This window comes from Mastigoproctus giganteus, chromosome 8 (assembly GCF_048544385.1).
Source record: "Mastigoproctus giganteus isolate SK-2022 chromosome 8, ASM4854438v1, whole genome shotgun sequence".
In the NCBI taxonomy this organism is placed as follows: domain Eukaryota; kingdom Metazoa; phylum Arthropoda; class Arachnida; order Uropygi; family Thelyphonidae; genus Mastigoproctus; species Mastigoproctus giganteus.
In genome coordinates, this window is record NC_143582.1 from 194,127,962 (window position 1) to 194,147,277 (window position 19,316).

The 19,316-nt window shown below is 33.7% G+C and overlaps 1 protein-coding gene across 1 annotated transcript in view; it reads left to right on the forward strand.

The window, feature by feature from the left end:
• The window catches only part of Trpgamma (Transient receptor potential cation channel gamma), a 173,561-nt gene that overhangs the window by 120,760 nt on the left and 33,485 nt on the right, over positions 1 to 19,316 (forward strand). Inside the window, exons 4-9 of the mRNA XM_090380001.1 lie at positions 3,756 to 4,100; positions 11,396 to 11,566; positions 12,728 to 12,962; positions 14,214 to 14,366; positions 14,739 to 14,878; positions 17,216 to 17,331. Coding sequence (XP_090236127.1) covers positions 3,756 to 4,100; positions 11,396 to 11,566; positions 12,728 to 12,962; positions 14,214 to 14,366; positions 14,739 to 14,878; positions 17,216 to 17,331 — 1,160 coding nt within the window. The remainder of the gene's footprint in view (positions 1 to 3,755; positions 4,101 to 11,395; positions 11,567 to 12,727; positions 12,963 to 14,213; positions 14,367 to 14,738; positions 14,879 to 17,215; positions 17,332 to 19,316) is intronic.

Here is a 19,316-nt window from a genome sequence, read left to right on the forward strand (position 1 = left end):
TATAATATATTCCTCTATCGAGAATGTTTTCTAATCTCTCCACTAGAGGCCGCATATATTTTGATATTAAACTTCAGTCAAGCAACAATAATAAACCAAAAAATGAACATATTCATTTGATAAACAATTTTATAGTAATATTTCTTTTGTAAAAAGTTGCAAAAATATGTTTCAGTCGTTTAAAATCAATTCCTAGCTGTTAACTCTTTCTTTTAGCAGTTATTTTTCCTTTTCTGCTTTTGAATTACTACTAAATTACCCTAGTCTCACATAACAAATGGTGATGGCCCCAGAGTATTTTTATGGAATACATTTTGCCAAATGCATCTGCCTTTTCGTAATAAAATAGATTCTACATCACGTTAGCAATGCTGCGAATATGTCATAATTTTATTCGTTCATTCTAAAGTACAAAAATTGACCCAAGAAAACAATTGTAAGTTCCGGTTGTTATTTAAATTATCCATCTGGGAAGTTAGGAAATTCCAGTATACCTTTACCAATTGTCACCGATAATGCCACCAATAAACCATTTTAACATAAAAAAAATTCGTATCACATAGCCGGAAGAAATAGTCCATCATATACACAAGGCTGTCAAATATTTCAGATATAAGGATATTTTCTTTTTGCATAAAAAATAATCCACAAAGTCGTAAATATAATATGATTCGTTAGAACGGCGTTTTTAAACACATCAATTGAAAAGCAAAACAATTTGTTTAACGAGAAATTTAAGTCATATAGTAATTGTGTTTTATAAATACATGGTGTTTCAGTTCTTTGTGAAGTGTAGGGAAGCAACGATTATATTTATTTCATTAAACATATAATTTTTAATTATTTATTTAATAATTTATTTCTTGTTCTTTCTGGTCCATTAACCTGTACGCATTATTACTCTTATTGATGTATAACCTGTCAAAAGTGACGGGAAAATAATGCAAATAAAAAGGAGTTAGAGAAAAAAAAGACTGCAACTGACTCTGAGTCATTGCTTTCTTGTATAAACTATTATGTAAACCTGGAGTTTCTGTAATGGTTCGATTTACTTCGGCTTATTTTCAAAATTAAATTTGGTGCTCTCTTCGCAATTTAAGATGATTTCAGTTGCAGTCTTTTTTTTCTCTAACTCCTTTTTATTTATATTATTTTCCCGTCACTTTTGACAGGTTATACATCAATAAGAGTAATAATGCGTACAGGTTAATGAACCAGAAAGCCAGAAGAATGTGTTCTCAAGCCGCTTTTCATGTTTAATAGGAAAGTAAAATTATCTAGCTCAAGCTGGGACATGCTAACTACTGGCTATGAGTGGAAACACCTTTAAGAAATTCCTAGATTGGTTCGAATACAATTAGTTACAGGATTTTACAATGGTGCATTTTAAAAAATTCCATTATGAAATTCAAGTCTAGGACGCTACTCTCATATTTTACATTATTTCTAATGTATATTTGTTTAACGCGTTTTTCTTTTGCGCAACACAAAATCAAGAACTAATCTATCTCATTAAGCAAATGACTATTGTACATTTTCTGTTCAATAGTCCCAGACCCAAATTAAAATATTCTGCGTGCCTCTTTTGCGCCTTAACTTCCGCTGTGTAGTGCGTATCCAGTAATAAATTAATCTCTTGTAAGATTAAAAAAAATCTGACTTTAAAAATGAGGTTAGAATAGAGATATAAACATTTGTTTGTTTTATGAAATCTGTAAATTACAATCCTCAGAGGCAAAAAGTATACGCGGTCATCTTTGCAATAAATCTTTCTTTAATATCCACTGGGGCTGTGCCAAATTTTATCACTACTACAAGTATGCACTTCTAGACTTGTGGTTCTTTTATGTTTTTTTTTATTAAACTTTCAGTATTTGTTCTCTTATCTGACAAAGCTCTTTGTCTTATCTTAATTTCTCCGTCTCAGTGGTATCATTGTTCATTTCCCCAGATTCCATTAATTTCTTTCAAATATATTTTTGCTGTTTCATTTACATGTGGCCGATTTCTCATCTGATGCACATCATTCTCCCTGTCTTAAGTATATTAAGGTGGATATTAAAATTCTCTTCTTTGCATTTATGACAATGAAACACTAGACATTAACACCAAACTGGAGTTCTTATCTTTATCACATTGCTTTAGGAAAGCATCTAGAATAAGAAACAAGAGGTCAGGAAGAATTTGACTAGTAATGAATGGCAGCATTGATTTCTGAAAATATTTTAAGAATAGCCAAAGATGCTAAGATTAAGTAACTGTTCTGGTTCTTTCGGATTAAGAAAGTCAGAAAGATGCAGTCGTTGCAATGAGGTACAAAGCACTACAACGTTAAGTACATGTAAAAATGAATATGCAGTGGGAGGAATGTCTGTAATGTAGATTATAGATAATTTTACAATAAATCAAGACATGTTGTTTACTACAGATGCACTATTATATAGGGACAACTAATAGCTTTAGTATCACTATAAAAATTAATACAGACATTGCCTGAGGTTGAAACTGTCTCAGTAGTATATGACTTCTATTTCTAACTTATATTATACAGTGATCTGGAATTATCATGCCACTGCAACTGTTTCATTCTTTCATTCAAGAAAACAAATGCGATAATTGTTTTGCAGAAATAATATGTTAGAATTAAATCTTATCATTTATATAAATGAATCCCCACAAACAACTGCTTTCTCTTGAGTGTAGAATGACCAGACGTCCCAGGTTTTCGGATTTGTCCCGGTGTTCCTTTTCTGCAGTCATTAATTTCCTGTTTTGCGAAATTTTAGACATAATGGTTCAGTCAACGGCCTTTATTATCTTTATTTTAAACGATTTAAACGTTTTAAACGATTTTTACTACTTCTATAAAAGGCATTCATATTTATAGTGCTGTAAACTCCACTTATGCTTGTCCGTTCTTCAAGAGCTCATTCAAAGGAAATAAGGATGGAAGCTGGGCATATATTATCCTTCTCTTCTATCTATAAAAAGTCTTATTGGTGCAGGTTTTGAATGCACTAGTTGTGCCATCCTGCAGAACATTCTCCTATGGGTTAAAAGGTGGAATTTCACGTAGACAATGGATAGATAATCTGCATTGTGTGATGGAACAACTTGCCTTGCATCTTCATTGATCTTGCTCAAGGATGCAATGTTATTTTCAATATTAATTATGTCGAATTTTGTAATTCTGAGAATCTTGTTCTTAATAAGATGTACAATAAGCTAGTGGCACATTTAAAAATTCGCTGGTTATACCAAGCGATCTGTCAAGTATTAACAATTTTCGAATGCTAAAGGCACATTTATTCTTGCCGAAGAAAATGCATTTATCAATGCAGATTAAATCTTATTGCTTACAAAAACAAATGAAAGAACAAGATAGTCATTATAAACGCTTACAGATGTAAATAAGTTCTGTTGTTTATGCATTGAAAACTGCTCAACCACTACGTGTACCATTCGAAATCCAGCACCTCTAGGAGATTGAGAAGTACTAAATTTGTGTTGTTATCGTGATAGCCAGCCTTGATTATAAGCATTGAAATTGTAGTGTAATATTTAAGATTCATATTTAACTGCGAATATACCAAAGTTAATAACAGAATTATTTGAAGTTTCCAGTGGCAACCAATTTTAATTAAAAATTTGTAACATTAAAAAAAAAAGCGAGATATCAAAATTTTGATATTTGTTACAGTATTTGTAAAAAGAAATCCTTTTTTTATAATTTTTTAAATATTGATTTCTTTCAGAGCTGGGAAGCAATTGACAGAGACACGGCAACTTTTACCCCTGATATTACTCCCCTTATTTTAGCAGCCCACCGAGATAATTACGAAATCATTAAAATTTTGTTAGACCGCGGAGCTGTCATTCCCTGTCCTCATTATGGTCATTGCGGATGCAAGGAATGTGCGAAAAACAGTTCCGAGGATAGTCTTCGACATTCGAGGTCGCGTATTAATTCTTACCGAGCCTTGGCATCACCATCCTTGATGGCGCTGTCCAGTAAAGACCCCATTCTTTCTGCCTTCGAATTGAGTTGGGAGCTTCGAAGATTAAGCTTCATGGAAAATGAGTTCAAGAACGAATACCAAGTAAGAAAAAATTCTGAATTCCTCTTAAAAATTAACTTTTTTATGAATCTTAAAAGTTTCATTTCTGTTTCAATTTGCTGTAAATGAATTAAAAGATATTCTAATTAATTAATTACTCCGATTAATTAATTAGAATTCAACTTTTATACAATAAATTAAAAAAAATAATTTATTATCTAAATTAATTTTTATACAGTTTAATATGAAAGTTTAATAAATTCATGTTTATTACTTTGTGCATTTTTAATTTATTTGCATTAAAAGAAGTTTCAAATATTAAGCCTCCAGTTTACTTTCATTTGAATCATAAATCAAATATTAATTTTATTTCGTTAAAAGAAAGCGTATTTCTGTTTAAATAAAAATTTAAACAGAAATACGCTGGAAATTATTTGTTGGATAGTATATACTATATTAAACCATGATTTTATTTCTATTAAAAAAAAAAAAAAGACATATTCGCATAAATATTTTGGGGAGTGTGTTGATTAAAATCAATAACTGCTACATAAACTCAATTTCCTAAGACGTTTTAATTTCTATTTAAATTTTAAAAAAATTTTAAACAGAAATATTCTTGAAATTATTTGTTGGACAATACATACTGTATTAAATCATATTTCGATTTTTGTTTTAGAATAATTTAACATATTCGCTTACATATTTTGGGGAGTGTGTTTATTAAAATCAATAACTGCAACATAAACTTGATTTCTAGCCTGTTCAAAATCCACCTTGGACACAAATTGCTGTCTTCGTACACAAAAATGAAGAAGTACTTTTTGTTATCGCCTTGTGCATTCCAATTTTCATGTATCTGCTAATAATTCTTCTATAAACATAAGATATCAGAAGGGGTTTTTCTTTTACCAGTAGCTGATGGTTTGGCAACCGAAGAACTGTTAAGAGTTGACGTAATTCAATCAAAGGCCAATTCTTTCCTTCTTTCCGCACTGTTTACTTTAGCACATCGTATAAATCAAATTTCTTTGTATTCTATTAGATTGTTGTGTTTCTTACAGTAACACAAAATTAGATTACATCAACCTAAAATGGTTACCATCTCAGAAATTGGTTTATACAGAGATAATTCAATGTCTTCCTTAATAAGCCCAATTAGAAACAAAAGAAATCCATCAGAATTTTTCCTAACAGACATCAGCATGTTGTTCGATCTCAAATCTACCTTTTTTTTTTTTTGTATTATTTGCCAACGAAATGCAAAGCAAATAAAATGCGACAAATATTTTCTCAAAATGATTCATTAATGTAAAAAGATAATTAAAAAAATTAATGTAATATACACTGTCCTACTAAAATATCGGAGATTGTGCTGAACAACACATAATCCTGTACTGACCCATGAGTGGTTCACGGATTGCCATGCAACTGCATTGTCCGGCTGGCTTCCTCTGTTTGTGGAAAGATTTTAATGAATTTATAGGTCTGTAGTATCACGTGACGTATGCTTTATATGCTTTCTAAAGCACAATGATCTTAAAGCATCAAAACGGAAGGAATATCTTATTACGCTTAAATCTTAATTTTATATTGCATTTGCTTATAAGGTTACTCTTTGTAATTTGAGGACGGGTCAAATATGGATGAGAACTTTTTATAAAACTCTTGTAGTTTTTATAAAATTTTCGTTAATCATATTTTCGTTGGGCAAAAACTTTACTGCAGTGCTCTGAGCAACAAAACTTAGTACTTCCCTTTCAAACACGAAGTTGAATAAACTACTGCTCGACAAAATTAACAGAACACGTAGAAAATGTGGTGTAACTTGTGCACCTTGCAATGAAGCGGGACAAAATTTGGTGGTATGGTGGTGTACCATAGAATAACGATGAAATGAGGAGACGGCGAGAAACTTCGGACAGGTATAAAGACATTTCTGGGTTTGTATAAGAATTATCAAAAAAGTTACAGAAGCCGATAAAAGATGCTCGAAAATATAATCATATGACATTAATACTGCGTATGATCACCTCCAACGGCTAAACAAGCCTGACAGCGATGAACCATGCTCAATATAAGGGTATCTATAAGATTCGGTGGCAACAAATCCCATTCTTCCACCAACGCAGACCTTAGCTTACCAAGTGACCAAGGAGTTGGCTGTCGGCGTGCAATGCGACTCCCAATGGCGTCTCACACGTGTTCGATCGGATTCGAGTCTAGTGATCGTGCTGGCCACGGTAGTCGTTGGATACCTTCATTTCAAGAGATTCCTCCACCACTTGAGCTCTATCTTCAATTGTATTATAATGCATGAAAAGAAAATCTGGCCAACTGCACCCCTAAAAAGTCTCACATAGGGTTCGACAACCTGTTCTCTGTAACTCTACTCAGTTACAGTACCTCTATCAAAAACATGAAGAGGGGTGCAACTGTTTATCTATATTCCGCCCCACACGAGAATGTCGCCTCTATCGTAAGTGTCCCTTTCTCTGACGTTGGAGGGATGGTATCTCAATCTTCATTGTCTCCAGATCACATAACGTGTAAAATCTGTTTGTAGGCTAAAACGGACCAGAACAGAACTGTACCCCATTTGTTGGGGCTCCAATTTACATGTTCATGGCACCAGTTTCGACGAGCTCTGCGGTGGTTTTGGGTTCATGGGATCACTGACTTCCTTGCATACAGTCCACTTGAATTGAGCCTTCATGACACAGTTCAGTTGGAAATGTTTTCAAACTGTTCCCGCAGCAACCTCAAGAGACAATTTATGACAGGACAGGATATTGTAGGCTTGTTGTTAGAGCCAGATAGCAGTTTGTTCTAGTTGACGTAACCCTACGGCGACCTTGGCTAGCTCTTCTTGTAATGGTTCTATCTCCGTAAATTGCTTCCGTAGTGCCGAGACGACACTGCGTGGCGGGGAAAGGGTACAAAGGGTAACTTCCCACACAGACCTAGGCCTCACCTTCCAGCCTCACTTTGTCAGAATGAGACAGAAGACATGCGGTACTTTGGGCAGTGCTTCAGGAACTCGTTGGTGTGCATCAGCCAGCGCTGCTTTGTCGGTACATCCTGAGGTGCATCTAAAATTGTGGTCATCTGCTCCTGCCTCTCACCTAAAAAATTACCTCAGTCTGGAATGCTGGTTGCTCAGATGGATGGACAGGATGGTGGGTCACCCTTTTACTATCTCCAGATCCATCCTCCAAGCTAATCTAGGGACCACTCCCTGGAGACTTCTCATCACGACAAGAAATGCACTCACCCTAGCACGGCTTATCACGGGCCGAACTGATGCTCCATCTGTATCCCCGTTAATCTCTGGCCCAAAGAAGACAAGAGGTGAACGCCGCGACTCCTGCTACCCTCTGCGGTTTACGCTTACAAATATTGATTCCCTTGGGGACATGTTTCAGGCCAGCTGCCTCCAAATCTACAATAAACTGGGCATTAACCCTAATAAGTTCTGTGAGGACAAGCTCTACAGAAAGGAATGCCTCAAGAACTGCTACCAACTCTTGAATCTCTGACGATCACCGACACCTGGTGTTTTTGCCTGCTGCATTTTTTTTCTCCTTCTGATGTTTATTGCTATAAACTTTGTTTTTATTTCAAGCGTATGTAAGTTCAATTATGTAAATATCTCGGGTCGAGAACGTATGTACTCTTGTACATTGTACATGTGGTTCCTCGCACCTCAATATGTAAATCTCACACCCTCCTGGCACACTGCCGTCCCAGGGTGACCTACAGTTTCTTGTGGTTAATAAACGGATAATAATAATAATAATTAAGCCAACGCGCCATCTCCGTCTGCGACTGCTCGGCTTCAAGTCCCACCATCTCAAAAAATCATCTAAACGATGACGACTTGCCATCCTGAGTGCTGGAGATGTGTCTAACCCACTGTGCAAGCCAAAAAAAGGGAATGAAGTAATGTGGTTGCAACCCGTGTTTTTATAGGCACGAATAATTGATATAATGTGCGGCTCTGCAAGGGTGGTTGATTGATTTCTATTGGATACTCGGAATTTGCATGTCAGGATGCCTATTATATCAAATATTTGTTCTGTTAATTTTGTTGAGTAGTGTAGGTTATCAAACACGATAATGTCGTGGCAGCTGCTTCGCTTCTACGTGTTTCTTAACATTTATTAAAATATCTTTTTACAAATTTCGATTGACAAATTAAATGGATATTTCCAATACAGGCATTCGAAAGCCTTAATTCTTTATATGAGGACCCACATGATGAAGTAATCTACCAAACCAAGAAGATAACCAAAATATATGGACATACAACTTCTAATTGAAAATGTGAAGAATATTTTTACTTCACAGATGACATTCTAAAGTACTAAAAGCTACGCCATCTTCCAGTCCTGGTCTCGTGAATAAACTTATGGAGTTTTCTGTATTAGTATCTTCTTCTACTATGCAAATAACTCGTTAAAATTTTTCCCATTAACTGTTTGTTGTGCAATAAATGTTTAGTAAACGTATATACAAAGAAAATAATTTTCAATGAGATGGAAAGAATTTTACACGACGTGGTTTGCAATAAATAACAAATCAAAAGTGTCAGAACTGGATTTATCTTATTTGTACTAAAAGAAATAAATGCCTGTGATTCTCCCAATTCTTTTGATTGTAGAGATGTTATCCACATCACGAACTCGCTTTCTGAGGGAAAAAAAACTACAAAGCGTAAATCATTTCTTTTCTTTTCTTCGTACATTGTGTTACCATAGTAACAGAACAACACACAACATATGCCAAAGACGAGGTTTGAATAAAACCAAGATTTTATGTTTGGAAGGAATACCATAAACAGTGGATCGGTTTACATTCAAGTAACAACTTTAGACTCGTAAATTTTACTCAGATTTTTATTCCTGTAATGTGCAAATGAAGACTTCAGTCTCACTATTTGTATTATCTTCTCGTTTAACTAAACTGGTGTATAAAAGTTAAGTTACAATCATTAAATGACATATTAACAAAAATACGTACTGCATAATTCTGGTTTTTAAAGAAATTATAATATATTTGCAGGACTACTCCTTTGATTTGTTTTTGCAGTCAACAGGATTTAAAGTCTATAGATAATGCAATGTTCTTAGTTCTCACAGAATTAACCTGCCTTTGTGATGAGTTTCCATGGTATTGCGCTAATTTCAAACAGATGGACTTCCCAAAATGTTAATCGACCATTTCTTTAAAAGATACGACTGTTTCATACTAATTGATCCTTCATCAGATAGCAGGTGGTCTATAGCAACAACTCAGACACTACAACTTCGAAAATTTGATTTCGTATATCGCGTGGGTGCTTACTTAACGAGTTCTTTACAACTGTTTTGTCTGAGTGGTGCCACTAGAAACCACCTGCTATCTGGTGGAGAATTAGTCCTGAAATAGGCTGTATAACAGTTTCATCTTTTAAACAATTGATCGCGTAACCTTTTGGCGAAACCATTCTTTTTAAACTAGTGCAAAACCAGGACAACTCATTAAAGGTAAACTTGTTCTGTTATGAGAACTGAGACCACTGCATTATCTATTTAATTTAAATCGTTGCTGTCCGCATAAATACAGGTGTCCATCCACTTTGTCTATGAATTACCTTATCTATTACCTAGTGGATTATGATTAACTCCTAACATGATTCTGGTTTTTTCCCCTCATACATTCGACAGAAAATAAACTTCTCTATTAAATTTCGGTCGTCCATTCATCTAACTGGCTTTCGTTTCTTTGACCGACTGAATCGATTTTCAATATCCTAGCAATGGCAGCAGCATCTTTTATGTTTCTACTGTTATTGCAAAGTAAATTGGGTTGTACACGTCTGTGCTTTTCAAACATTAATAAACCCGGTCACCAGTCGGTTGTCTGCCTCGTTTCCACCTACGAGATCTTCATCAAGAACACTCTGTGGGCAGGCATAGCGGGAATAATGTATATATGCATTGCTCTCTACATAAATCTGCAGTTTTCTCGGGTCTGGAATGTGTCTACAGTGATGTACGCAATTTACACATATGCTGGATGCTCTGTATAAGTTGTGTATGTTAGAAAAAGACAATATAAAGTTGCTGGAATTGGGGATTGTTTGCTTAGTAATAAGAAGAGGACAATGGAGCAAAAAAAAGCATGCTACATTGCACTGAACTTGATGAAATAGTTCCTGGATATTTTCACGCGTTGGGTGCTGTTCTTTTATTCATATTTTTGGCAATAATCCAAGTAGCAATGTTTTAGATGAATCCCTAGTCCTGCAGAGAGTCACCCCTTGTCGGTCTTTTACTTTATCCTGCGTCCCTTCCTCTCATCTCTTCCTCCTCCTCCTCTGTATCCGCCATTTTTATAAAATAAATACACGTGATCTCTTTGCACACAATGAACTGCTAATGCAAATGTTTCATACTGTATATCATATCGTATAGTATGCTTTGCCGCATAGTAAACGTCTTAAAACCTTATCTAAACAGATACTGGAAATTATCTGAATAATTATAATTTTTTCTAAAAGAGAAGAGGAAACTATAATATTTTTTATAATTTTGAAAAGGCCAAAATAGTATTAGTTATTTTGTAGTTTCGAAGTTTAAATATTCTTTAATTTGAATATTAATATTCAAATAAATTATAATATAAATATTCGTTTATTTGAAACTACAGTTCATTCTGTTTTGTAAAAATGAGATTAATTCTGGGAAGATTTAAACCAAACATGAGCATAAATCATCAAAAAATGGCTCTCATCAGTTTGATTCTGCGCACTTTGGTTTTGTAACGTCATAGTGACGTCGTAGTGACGTAATTTTCAATAATTAAAATTCCACTTTCTCGAAACATGAATAGAATGTCCTTTTTCAGATTAAAAGGTATTTCTGAAATATTGTAGACATCGTAGAAAATAAAAAGACTAAACTTTAGAATTTTATCCTTTTCTCCAAGGACCAATTCATTAAGATCTGATGTTCCCAAAACACGATATAATGTATTTTTAACGAAGTCCACTGAAGAAAAGTAATAAAAAGTTGTATCGATTTCCTTCCTTACTTACGGTTTCTAAATAAACCTTTGTTGATGAGGTTCTAAAAAAGAATTCTAGTGGATTAAGTTTCTGAATTGTCTACAAAAAAAATTTAATCCCATTTAATTTAGTACCGCAAAAAAAAAATAAAAAAATAAGAGGCTAATCTAGAGCAACACATTAAAGAAACTTAGCATTCTTTTTAATCCAGTATTATTTTTTTTTACTCTCTCAAAATTATTACAGCGTGTTAAAATGAAGATAAAAAAATTCTCTTTTATTTCAGGAACTGCGTAGACAGTGTCAAAATTTTGCCACAGCACTTCTAGATCATACTCGGAGTTCCTATGAGCTGGAGGTGCTGTTGAACTACGATCCCACCGGGCCTGCCTTTGAACATGGAGACCGAATGCATCTAAGTAGGCTGAAGTTAGCTATTAAATATAAACAAAAAAAGGTAATTAGTTATAGCGTGTTGATTTAATAACTTCGTAATATAAAGTGTATGATTTTCTAACATTTATTTTTAAGATTTTTTATTAATATATAATTGCGTGGGCACTTCAGCACGAGTTGCCTTATATTGCACTACTCTGAATAGAAAGCATTGCTGCTATGGATTGTTTTTTTATTTAAAATTATTTATTTAAAATATTAATTTTTTAATTAAATAAATAAATAATTCATTTATTTAAAATTATTTTAATTAAATTGTATTTCTTTTTAGGTGTATATTTCGTTTATTTAAAGTGGCATGTACTTTTAAAAAACCAATATACGTGTCTAATTAATTGTAATTGTATATTAGTAAAAATAGTTTAAAAAATAAAAATTAATTATAAAAAATAAATAAAATGCAATTTTTCTTCAATGCATGCATTTATCTGAGTTAAATAATTCCAGTCTTCAGTAGATCGACAAAAAAGCCTACTTAAAATAGTAATTTGGCACCTCAAGATGGTTTTGTTTTCAGTTTAATGGCTCACTTGAAAACACAGAAAAGCTTTAGTTGTGGTTGTTGTATTAGGGTTTTAGGAGTATATCAGCAACTGAGGCCATGTTACTCCGTATATACTTCTCTAAATTGTGTGTTCTGTGGTAGATTTTCTGTTTACTGGATGAAAAACTCAAGTTTAAGGGAGGAAAAACCACGCTACTGTCGTCTGAGACCGACTAACTCGGCCACGTTGCTAAAAAGCCCATGAAATTCATCACGTCATCGATGGGACTCGAACTCATGTCTTTTTCACCCATTATGGGGGAAGGACGGCGGTTCTACCAACTGTGCTACCCACGAGGGCAGATGTTTAGTACAGACAGCTGTTCTTATATCGGAAACTGATTGGTACCTCTCCCATAAAGAGTTTGTCCTATTCCAAAATGAAAGGATACATGACCTATAGATTTGATTTCCTTGTGTAAATACTTCTGTTGAATACGTTAATTTACAATACCTCCTCTTGAAAATACATATTTACTTTTATTATTAATTAACTGAACATATAAATAGTTAAATTTATTTTCGCTAATTGCAAAGCAAATGAAATCAATGGCAGAGAAGTAAAAAGCGTATCAAATATCACAAATTTTTAATTTATTTTTTTAATTCTTTCTCTAGTTTTGTGCCCATCCTAACGTCCAGCAACTTTTAGCCTCTATTTGGTACGAAGGCCTGCCAGGGTTCCGAAGAAAGAACATTATATTTCAAACGATGCAAATCTTTAAAATTGGAGTCCTTTTTCCAGCATATTCCGTTGCCTACGTTCTAGCACCTCATTCGCCTCTAGGAAAGACACTCAGGAAGCCTTTTATTAAATTTATTTGTCATTCGGCTTCGTACGTCACGTTCTTGTGTAAGTATATGCAAAGCTTTTTATCTTAGTTTTAAAGCAACCATATTCAATTCACCTTACAAAATGCATAAAAAACAATAGTATATTTAAATCTTTTGTGCTTTATTTTGCAAATTTACAAGTCCGCTTAAGTTTTTCTGTTATGGTTTCATATTCCAATAATATTAGAGATTCGAGATTAGGAAAATAATTTAATTATTTAGTATAACTTGTTTCAATTAGATTGTGAGATTAAAATGAATTTTAAAGCTTAAATTATAGTATTTCATTTCAAATTTATACTTTATTTATTATTCTCTTTCGTGTTTTCTTTTCTAACAGAAAATTCTTCAGGAAATAAAATTCGTATGATATTTTTTTAACTTTTTAATAACGTTGTATAGGAAATTTATGTTAATTCTGCATATTATTAAATAAAATTTTAAGATTATTCTTTTGATACTACATAAAAATAACGCTGATTATAGTCCTTTTATAGATTTCGTATATCAAAATTCTCCTTATTGATATTTTCGGATCAATTAGCATTTCAGTTTGAAAATAAAGTCCTTGGGCGTGATTTTTATTATTATTTTTTCTGATCTGATGGAACTATACTCGCTCTAGAAAGGTTTTATCGCGACCCAGACTCCTTGATTCTCAGTTGTTCCACTGAATACCTATTCAATAAGACAGTTGAATTGCTTCGACTTGGGTCTCGCAGTTAACACAGAGCGCAGTATCGGTAATGATTTTCTATAGAACGAACACAATAGAAAATAAAAGCGGTAGGACGTTCGAACTCAGCATCGAGTTTGCAAAGAAGCCAAAAAGAAACTGGGAGAAATATGCTCTTGGCGGTAAAAAGGAGATAGCAACCAAGAGCACGCGCCATTCTTAATTGCTCCCCTAAATGCGTTTCACAGCAAAAGGAGTTTTGAATCTTTAACTGCAAAAGTTTGCATTTTCTTAAGCTTCAGCTACGGCTTTTGTCACGCTGTTGAATATGAAAGAGGAAATGGAAAAAGACGAGAGGGGTTATCATGGAGTGTCTATTGGAGACAACTCTAAGAGGAATAAATGAACTTAAAATAGTCAATTGTTTTTTGGTTGAAAAGATTCAAAATAAATATTTCTTTAAGTTTAATTTTTTTTAACACTGCAGATGATAAATAAATCAGATTTAAAGTTTGTCTGTTATTAATCTCGATATGAAAATATAACTAATATAATATGCAAATTCTATTGAAAATTCTCGTGTTCTTATTACAGTACTTCTAATATTGGCGTCCCAGAGGATAGAAACCGTACTTGTAGAAATATTCGGAACCGAAGAAATGAAAGAAAAAATGAGAACCGACATTACAACGAAGCGCGGAGCACCACCCAGTGTCGTCGAATGGATGATTCTAGCATGGGTAATGGGTATGTTATAGATCTTTCTCTGGCGTATACTATAATGCAATGAAAGAAATTTCCCTGAGATATATAAAATAATATTTCGCGCTTGCCATTTTTTACATCAAATTCTCTTGATGATGATGATGAAGTATTGATTATTAGATATTCATGGATCAAATTCAGTTAAAATGGCAATTTTTTAAAAAATTATTGTATATTTGTTTGGTCAAAATGATAATGCTGCTTATTTTGTTTTGAGAATTTGCATAATTTGTGTGTTGTATGTGTGTTTGATTATCTCTACTCTGATTTGCTTCGATAAGCGCTTGGAAGTTATCCTGATTGATTATATAATGCACTAAAATCTGCTAAAATGTTTGGTATTATCAATTACAGGGTTAATATGGAGCGAGATCAAGCAATTGTGGGAAAGCGGCCTTATGGAATACATTAATGATATGTGGAACATCATAGACTTCATTACTAACTCCCTGTACGTAGCAACAGTTGCACTGAGGATGGTGGCTTATTTCCAGGTTGGTAACGGAAAACTACTGCATGCCTATTGCAAATTATGTAAATCAGATTTTATATGACTTTTCAGTATTTTGTAATGTATGCTCAGTATCTTTGGAGAGAGAACAACAGTTGTGAAAATTAGCTAAAATTTTACCCACGCCTCCAAACAGTTAAACTAATCACTGATTCCCGAAGATATTATTAGAAAGTTTTACTTTTGCAATCTTATTAATGAGTAGAACAGTCTTGCTCTCAAGCACTAACCAATAATAATGCAACTTATTGGAAACTTGCGGGGTGTCCAATATTTTGTACATGTACCATACAATACATAGTTGCTTTAGAAAGTTTAAGAAATAATAATAGCAGTAACTCATTATAGAAACGGTATTGCATTGTTTGTAATGACCGACCAGTTTATTGATTGAGTCACAATACTCAATTTATTGATCTTATCAAATTTCTTACAAAATAATCCGAAATTGGAAAATTTCTGAACACAGTACAGTACAATAGGAAGCTATTGGAGGAGCACCTTAAGAACGTAGAAAACGCCATTAAATATAATGACGATAATTTACAAATCGATCAAGATCTTATAGTATTAAATAAAAGCTTCCAGAGAAATTTCCCATAAATGCAAACTCTCGAAAAGATTAAAGATATTAGGTTGTCAAAAAGAATGAAGTCATAACTTCTTGTTAAAGTAAAAGTGTAGTCTTTCTCTCGTTGATTCTATCCAGAAGCATTTCGATAACCCACATTTGGGCCTAGGAATTCAGAACAGGAATAAAAAGTAGGAAAGAAATTACCATAGTTCGGTTAAAGAGATTATCAAAAACAGTCAACGTTCATTCCATTTCTTCATTAAAGGTAAACAAAAAGCAATTCGAGTATTATAGACAAGAAATAATTGATATATAATGTGGTCGGATAAATACCTCTTTTTTTTTTTCTCTTTTACGGATTACTTTTCTGCTTCTGAACTACCTCACTATCAGAACAGCTGTTTGCTTTCTGTTGGAAGGTCATTATTTTGTCTCTCGCTTGTGACGAGCATTATATGCAGTTCCCTGAAGATGAACTTTGACCTTATAGCAACGAACCTTAGTGTTAGCGAGAGTTGTTAGGCTACGATTTTCTTTTGTTTCTTATTGTTCTATTGACTTATGAGATGATATTTATCGGATTCGTACAAATCTCTTTTTTGGTTCTTCGATTTCCAATACCCTTCAGATGTTTTATCAGTATGTGTTTTTTTTTTTTTTTTTTGCAGTCGATATTATAAAAATATTCGTTAAGAAAACATTTTGATCTTTATTTTCTCTTATTCAGAAATTTCCTGCAGTTGTTATTTATTTATTTATTTTTAATTTCATGGATAATGAACAAATATTTTATTGGAAAGGTTTTCAAATACAGTAATTATATATTTTCTGTAAATTTGGACGCCATTAACATTAACCACTGTAGCGCCATCCAGCGGGAACTGAACAAATCATGCAAATTAATAATTTATCGCGTAATTTAATATTTAAAAAATATCTGATTGTTACCATGGCAACCAGAAATCATCGAAATGTCTATTTTCAGAGACATCTAGCTTCAAAAGAAAAAATTCATTATACGAGAGAGAGATCTGCTTGCATTTTATCTCATTAATGTGTTAGGATTAAAATTTCACACTGAATGAACATCTTTGTTAATTCTCTTAATTTTAAAAGCTCAGAAACTTGACTGTCCTTTCACCAAATGCTGATTTGCTGCGTGGTAAAGCAAGTTCATGATTCCAGTTAGGTGAGCATTAATGTAGTTTTGATTTCGGATTAAATATTTGTTATCCATTTAGATGGAATAATCCTTGAGAGCTTAGTAAAGCATCCGTTATGTGTATTCTCTATCTATCAGAAGAAAGGCGTATGAAAATTTAGATTAGAAAAGATCTGTTTCGAAACAAAAAAAAAAATGGGTGAGGGATTAAATAATGATATGTCAAAACAAATGATTAAACATCCATTTACTTTAAATCTTTATAATTTTCTAATATGTAAAGTTTTAACAACATTTGAAAGCAAGTGTGGAAATCCGATTTTAAAAAACATTTTCCATATTTGTCTTACACAAAATAAATATTTAAAAAAATATATATAAAGTGCGTAATGCAGTACTGGGACAACTCGTGATGAAGTGGCTCTAATATGGGATCTGTGCTCTTAGTAGCACACTGTAAAATTGTTTTATAGCTGTAATAGCATGAGGCCTCTGATCAGCTTATAAAAAAATAAGTTAACATACTTTTCAATGGAAAAATACCCTGAATTTCCTTAATTCTTCGTTCTTTATTATCTAAATAGGTTCAGAAAGAGATAGCCTTGAACACGGGTACAGCACATCTCCCACGTGAGAGGTGGGATGCCTGGGACCCTATTCTGATTGCTGAAGGACTTTTCGCCGCTGCCAATGTATTCAGGTACGCTCTCTTGTTGATGTTTTGCTCATTTTAAGAATTTGGTAAAGGAGTATTAGCAGTGTTTTCGACTAGAACTGAAGAACCTAGCGTGTCCAAAGTAAAATTGAAAAAAAGATAGAAAGTTATCCAAACGTTTATGGTATGTACGAAGGTTTTGTGAGAAAGGCTAAGAAAAAATATATTTTTTAAAGATCTTGAACTTATTCAAGGTTGCTGTCTGTTTAGTACTTCTTTGATGTTCATATGAAGAACGAATTAGAAAATGCAGTTTGTAAAGCTTGGAAACTATGATGCAACTTAGACCACTTAGGGGGGGGGGAGAAGAGGAGGATTATTGAGGTATATAAGGCCCTACAGGAGATCGTTAAAATAAGCGAAGAAAGTATAATTTCACTGGTAGGAAAAGCAAATAGGCATAAATATAAAGTCTTGGAGTTTAAAAGAAGGATAGATCTCATAAACTTTGCCTTTGGGCAGCGTATTGTAAATCACCGAAATTTTTGAAGAAGCAGAAAAATTCTGCTTCTTCAAAAATCATTTAGTCATTTTAGTAGTAATACTTATACTATCTGGTCTACCGTATGAAACAAAAGGCCCATAAAAATTGCTCACGTTCACAAGGGAAAGGCCTGAATTCGCATTTAGGCCTTTTCCATGCGATGTGGTACAATAATGATTTATTATTATGCTAGCCCCGAAGACTGAAACGCAGCTTCAGTCCTTGGGGCTGAAACATTGTGTTTGAAGCCAAGAAACTGGATTACAGTATTCTAAATATGAGATCTTATATTTCCTTGGTGAAGTTTCATTCACTTTTAAGTTGAAGTAGGTTTTTTTATGCCCATAAAGTCAGCTGATTGTCTGACAGTCAACTATCTTCACACAAAAATGATTATAGCTGTGACAGATTGTATGTTTTGTCGCATTTTAAAATGAGTGGTTTTACTGAGCAATGAATATATATATCACATTTTGTTTCAAATTAGGGAAGGGTGCAACAGAAGCCTACGATGACATAGCTGAGTGGTCAGGAGTGAGAGTGTATAGCACGCGTTCCTTGAATGGACCGGGGTTCAAGCCCGTGACTACTAAATACGATAAATATTTGTATTGACGATTTATTGTAATGTATTTGATGGAGTATAAACAGAAAAAGAAATGTTAAAAACAGCTCTTGGAGGGAGAATATTCTTTTCCTCCATCAACGTGATCTCCATCTGCCATACCTCCCCGATGGTGATTTTTGATCCGTGATGTTTTTTTCTTGACTAAAATTAATGGAGGGTCGTGATGCTGTTCGAAGAAAACAGTCGGGAAAGTTGGCTTCAAAGAATTGGCGTTTACAACATGAAAACGCCCCTGCACCTGCGGAGCTTTCCAGTTTCTTGCAAAGAACCCGCCATACTCTCGTATTTAGCTCCCTATGATTTTTTTTATTTCCCGAGCTTAATGAAAGGTCACAGATTTGTACCACACAAGAACTATTGCCATTTACAAAATAACCCAATCAGGAATGCTTCTAGAAGGTTGCAGAAGCGTTGAAATTGGTGGATACATTCAAGTTTGGTTGTCGTATGGTTTATGCGCATCAGCAACTTAGACCACGTTTGCATAGTATATAATGTTTGTAAATTGCGTGTGTTCCATTATTTCTATTTTCCTGACAAAAAAAAACCCAGAGTTTCGGGAGAAAAAGCCATGCTACCCTCGCCTTGAGACCAACTAACTCAGCCTCGTTGCGAAAATGGCCTATAAAAATCCCTTGCGTCATTGCCGGGATTCGAACTGAGGTCTTTTCCACCTGGTGTGGGGAACATGATGATTATACCAATTGGATACAGTCAACAAGTAGTATAAGATATAAAATAAAGGATACATACAGTCAAGGAGATTACTTTAAAGGAGATAGGTCGAAATAGCCGTTACGCTTCATCATTTCCCAAAGTTCAGTCCTCGAACTTTTTGATCACGCCCTTTACAAAGTA